This window comes from Olea europaea, chromosome 7 (assembly GCF_002742605.1).
Source record: "Olea europaea var. sylvestris chromosome 7, O_europaea_v1, whole genome shotgun sequence".
NCBI lineage: Eukaryota > Viridiplantae > Streptophyta > Magnoliopsida > Lamiales > Oleaceae > Olea > Olea europaea.
Window position 1 is genome coordinate 11,970,129 of NC_036243.1, and position 5,631 is coordinate 11,975,759.

At 35.7% G+C, this 5,631-nt stretch overlaps 2 protein-coding genes across 2 annotated transcripts; one reads left to right on the plus strand and one right to left on the minus strand.

Moving 5' to 3' along the window:
• Positions 1 to 493: 493 nt before the first annotated feature.
• Positions 494 to 3,757, plus strand: LOC111397006 (RING-H2 finger protein ATL48-like). Its single transcript, XM_023023663.1, has 2 exons — positions 494 to 832; positions 3,453 to 3,757. The coding sequence occupies exons 1-2, from the start codon at positions 748 to 750 to the stop codon at positions 3,611 to 3,613; spliced, it is 246 nt and encodes an 81-aa protein (XP_022879431.1). The 5' UTR covers positions 494 to 747; the 3' UTR covers positions 3,614 to 3,757.
• Positions 3,758 to 4,273: 516 nt separating this feature from the next.
• Positions 4,274 to 5,322, minus strand: LOC111397686. The gene has a single exon (XM_023024685.1). The coding sequence runs from the start codon at positions 5,092 to 5,094 to the stop codon at positions 4,597 to 4,599; it is 498 nt and encodes a 165-aa protein (XP_022880453.1). The 5' UTR covers positions 5,095 to 5,322; the 3' UTR covers positions 4,274 to 4,596.
• Positions 5,323 to 5,631: the final 309 nt, after the last annotated feature.

Genomic DNA, 5,631 nt, shown 5'->3' on the forward strand with positions numbered 1-5,631 from the left:
AATTAAATCATTTATAAAGCGTTTATTCTTTTCGATTGAAGGATTAAGCAGTGTAATTTTAACTTCTGTTTGAGATCCATTTTATCTAAAATGTATTTTTATCTTTTCTTTTTAACAACACATTATTAAAAAAATCACTATTTCAAAATACTTTTTTTTCCCAAAATCTTACTAAAATGGGCCAAACAAATAGAAATAAATCATCAAACTCACCCTATATTTTAACAAGTTAGATAAAATATCTTTTGGAGTTTAATTTTGAAGTTTGACTCTTTAAAGTAATGAACATCTTACTTATAAAGACCCTAAAGAAATGTTCAAGTTGCTAAATTTATAATGTAAAAAAAATAAGTAGTGAATAATTTGATAATAATTTTAACTTTTTGAGTCTAAAAATGTGTTTTCAAAATTAATGTTTTTTAACAATTAAATTATAATTTTAAAAAAAAAGAAAAAAGAAAAGAACAAATCTCGTAGTGAAATCTGCAAGACTGCAATGTCAAGAAAAAAAAATGGAGGACCAAGGGCTATAGATGGAGGACTCATAGTGCAATTTTCCAATAGAACGTCTTTAATGTGGGGCAGCAAAGGAGGAAACGCGTCGCCTCCTTGAAGCGCCACAAGCTTGGGTGAGCCACCGCGCACCCGCGACGAGGGGGAGAGAGACAGCATATTGGAGTCCATCTTATAGATCGTGGTGGCTGTTGAGCGTTGAGGCACGGTAAATTGAAGCGTCTTTGACTACATATGGAGAAAATGGGAGCCGGCAATTCCGAATTTGAAGATCTGTTCGAGGAGAAAAAGCGCGTCAAAAATCCCCTCGTCCCAATCGGTACATCTTATTTTCCATCTTACGTTATGCTTTTATTATTTTCTGCTTCTTCAATAAGAATAAAATTTTGTTATTTCTGAACTTGATTCGGTTCCATTTGAGGTTGATATTCTAAAAGGAAATTGTTCATCGTACAAGTATATTTATTTATTCGTTGATGGATTGATTGAAGAGTCCAGAGTTTTCTTAATTGCTTGATGATATGCCCTAGGAATGCAGTTAATTGATGTCCAATTTATCTTCGGAGTTCTGAAATTAGCCTTCAAAATTTTCTAGTGAAAGTAACATTGCAATATGATTTGTATAAGGCCAATTGGTATGAAAATGAAGTCAGTAAGGAGAATTACGAAGTGAGAGGACTTGAAACTTTTTCATCGATTATCAAAGCTATCTGCTAGAACAAATTGATGAGCCAAGGACAGAAGCATGATCTAGTTTCATGATGTGCACGAGATAAGAAGCAACGGTGCAATGAGAACTTAAAAGGAATCTTTATTTCTGATGTTAGTATTAGGAGTAGCATCTGAATGTCATCGTGATGGGGGCATTGTTTTCAAACTGCCCAGTGGTTTTGAGCTTTGAGTTACTGCTTGTGCACAGCCTTCGTTAAAAGCCTCGAAGATTAAGCTTTGATTGCCATTTGTCAAGGATTGCACCTTGAATTACTAAGGTGTACACCTAAGGGGATAAGCCTCAAGGTGGTGGAGTTGCACCCTTTTTAGTCTTGTCATTTGGGGGTGTTATTTTTGGCCTTAGCCTTCTGGGAAATATTTTTAGTAGCATAGATTATGTTGTAGTTTTTTTGTTTTTTGAAATACAATCCAACTTCGAAAATAGAGAAAAAAGAATTAATGATCAGAGAAAGGAACGGTGAGGAGCAATATGTGTTCTAGCCTCCTACAACTGGGGTATGATACTCTCTCCATCCAAGTGAAGTTGCAACTTTTGAGTGGCACCAGCGACGCATACTTCACTATTCACTTTATATTTTAATTTTCTAGTCGTCTATGTGCTTTGGTTTTCTTTTCTCTTGGCTTTCTTTGCTTTAAAGTTAAAGCAAGCTAAATTCTTAAACAGCTATTATCTTGTTTCTTTTTTTAAATCTAGTTGTGATTAGTGGTTCCGTTATGTTGTTAATAGTTTGTCTTTGTCAATCTACTTTATGTTTCTAGTTGCAAAGTAGAGTTTTAATTTTGTTAAGATATTTTAATATAGTGCTTTTGGATGCTAGATTTCAAGTATATTCGTATTTTCATGTTTATTCCTAAAAATACCAGGTGCTTTGTCCCTACCATTTAGCCTTTTCAAACACTGGTTCGGGGTGATTCAAGATGGATATTAATGTGATGACTTGCATAAGTCTATTGCTTATACTGCTGAGGCCTATATTTCTATTTCAAGATAGTAGAATTGATATGGTTCCTCTCATTATTCTTGATTTCATCAACATATTGGTGCACTGGAGTTTGTTAGTTGATGACACAAAATGTGGTTTTATTCAAGAAGAGAGAAATATTAATTGTGGAAAACTTACATTTTGATCCTGATTTGGTCCCTGTAGAAGAAAGGTGTTAGGGGCCTTAATTGCCATTCTTAACATAATGTTGCGTTTGGTGGTTGTAATGTCTTTAGAAAAGAAAAGGGTAATAAGCACAAAATGTCCCTACCTTTTTCTTATTGTACAAAGCGTTCATATCTTCCAGTTTTTGGCATTTTCATCTTTAATTCCACCTTTTATTACGCAAAACATCATTTTCATCCATTTTCAGCCAAATGCTCCATTAAGTGAATGCATCTCTCGTCCAAAGAGAAGGATATTCTCATCTTCCCACAATTTTCCCATTTTCTTCCCCAAACCCATATACCATTCCAGTCCATTTGCCTATTTGTGCTCTTCCATAAAGAAATGGCTTATTTATCATCTCCTTCTAGTGAGGATTCTATGGTAGTGAAAAGTACTTTGATTGAGCCAGATATGGGTCAAATGGTGGATCTTGTGGTGCTAGAAATCCAAAGGGCGGCCAAAATTTTAGACGGTGAGACAATGATGAAGGTCTGGCTTACAAAAGGTTGATCTTGAGTGGTTCATGTTATAAATGAGGGGTTGGGCTAGCCCACTAAAAAGGTTCATGAGAGAAGATAACTATTTGCCGAGTTTGCATTTCAATTGTTGAGAATGAAAGGTGGGAATGTTGTGAATATGTCCCTTCCTATTGTGTTGACCATTGATGATGAGGTTAAGGAAAGAATTGGAGTGTAATAATTTTGCCACAGTGACATTATGTGTTCTTCAGAGAGTAATAATCAAGGCAAAGAAAATGATAAAATTGTGGGTAGAAGAGAATATTCTTCCTTTTGGACAAGAGTACTGTTAAATGGAAGTTGACGGATATGACGTTTTGAGCAATAAATGTGGAATTAAGAGTGAAAGTGCCAGAAATTGGAAGGTTGGGATGTGTTGCAGTATAAAAGGTAGGGACATTTTGTGCTAATTACCCAAAAGAGAGACTATCAATGTTGGATTAAATTGTTCAAGTAACTTTGTGAAATGATCATTTTTGACAATATTACATGTTTGTATTGACAAGGTATATGTTGAAGTGTGTTTTCTGGTTTTCAGGTGCACTGATTACAGCTGGAGTGCTTACAGCAGGACTGATTAGCTTCAGGCGGGGAAATTCACATTTAGGTCAAAAGCTAATGAGAGCTCGTGTGGTCGTCCAAGGCGCGACTATTGCCCTTATGGTTGGGACTGCTTATTACTATGGGGAGAAATTTTAACTTGTACTAGAGTATGAACTGCCAATGATTACCATGTTCATTCATATAGTGTACTAGTTGAAGGGTCCTTAAAATGTGTTCTGATTGTGTTAATGAGTTTTAGAGTTACTCGGTTGAATGAATCAATGTTTGTTTGATATGCCATTTAGCCTCCATTATAATTTTAATACATTTTTTTCTCATCTTTTTTTAATCACACATTCTCAAATAAAATAATATTACACGTCTTTTTAAAAACACATTAAAATGAATCCCAAACATGGGCTTAGTTTTTACCTCATCCTATTATCAAAATTATTCCTGTTGAATCATTTTTGTAGTAGTAGATATTCTCACTCATCATTTCAAAATTTATTATGAAATTCTAGGGTACAAAACTACATTACAATTAATTAAACCCTAGAAAGGAAATAAAAATTTAACATGCCCTGAGTACAAAAAATTTCCCCAAATTTAATCTAAACAATATTAAAGCTCTATTTGAGAAGCATTCTTCCAAAAAAAATATATTATTAAACAATAATTTGACATCATTTCAATCTCTCAATTTTCAATAAAATAATATTACGTGTAATATCAAAACTTTTCTTCATATTTTAATCACATTTTCTATCAATCTACTATTTTAAAATACATTCTTTCAAAATAATGTAGCTCAAACATAGTAATTATTTTTTTAATAATCAGTCATATGAAAAATTTATCAAAGACATGCTAGTCGGAATTGAGAAGAAGAGTACCAGCTCCGAAGGCTTAAAACTCAATTTATCTGTTAGCCGAGAGTGCACTTTCAACTATCAGGTTGTGGAAGGTTCCAAGCATATGACAGACCAAGTTGACCTTCTTCTAGAATCCTAATCATTAATTATCCGACCAATTTCAAAAGAGTCAAACCACCCAATCACTCATCTGACCACAGCACGTCCGCCGTCAATTACCCGCCGAGTCGACCCACCACCATTCTTCAACTCGCCCCTGCCTCCTCATTTGAGGGGCAACGCATCCCTGTCCGCTTTACCCGCATATCTCGACGAGAAATTTCGGTACATCTTATCCTCTTCTAATTGACCGTCTTGCTCCAGTCCGTCGTCGAAATTCAAAGCGTAACTAGAAGGGTCGTAGCGGAATTTCCCGGGCTTGGACCCGGTCTTGTTGAACCGGCGAATAAATGTCTTCCACTTCGGACCAGCCACTAGCTCCGACCATTCCCTCGTTTTGTTGATTGCTTTTATACCTTTTCTCCACCAACTACTCACCTGCGCCGTTTCTCTTCCTTTCTCCGCCGTTTGAAGCCGCTCCCATACGGCGGCGCGGTCCGATGGGCGGCAGCAGAAATACGGTATGCTCCACAAAGAGCAGCAAATTCCGCTGGAAAATGCAGGTTCTTGGAAATCGTCGTTTAAATCCGTTTCTTTTGAGGAAAATTTATGGGAAGTTTGTGATTGCGATGCTTTGATTGAATCTTGATTGATCAGAAACATGTTTGCGCCACAACTTCTAAAACGCGTTCTGAAAAATTACCTGGTGCTTTCTGCAAACGCTCCCCCACTCTTTATCATGGAGTATTGGCTTAACGGCTTTGGAATGTGTTAATTCAACAGCTTGACAGTACAGCTGGAGCTGACAAGTTGCTGGTGGACTAAAAAAACAATTTTAATTAGTTAGGTTGTAGGATTTGTAAAGGTGCTGTGGACTTCTAGTTGAGTAGGAGTTTGTCCGGCAATGGGAATATAACTAATTTAGTGTATTAGTATTAAGAAATTACATTATTTTATAAGCGAGTTAAATACACATCATCAAAACGTGGGGGCATCAATTTTTTGTTCTCCAAATCCCTCAAACGTGGGGACCATGCCTCTCCAGCCACAGAGTTGTTGGGAACAATAAAGTTACTAGAATTACTCTGAAATTAGATTCGAAGGCGATGTAAGAATTGAGATTAATGAACAATATGAAATATGTATGATTACAACTAAGAAAACAAGATTAAAGTAAAGAAATTGAAAAGAAATTAGCAG

Bases quoted from the DNA above. Each gene is read 5' to 3' on its own strand.
- LOC111397006 (XM_023023663.1), top strand. From the start codon at position 748: ATGGAGAAAATGGGAGCCGGCAATTCCGAATTTGAAGATCTGTTCGAG. The intron at 833-3,452 runs GTACATCTTATT...TCTGGTTTTCAG, and splicing joins AAATCCCCTCGTCCCAATCG to GTGCACTGATTACAGCTGGA.
- LOC111397686 (XM_023024685.1), bottom strand. From the start codon at position 5,094: ATGTTTCTGATCAATCAAGATTCAATCAAAGCATCGCAATCACAAACT.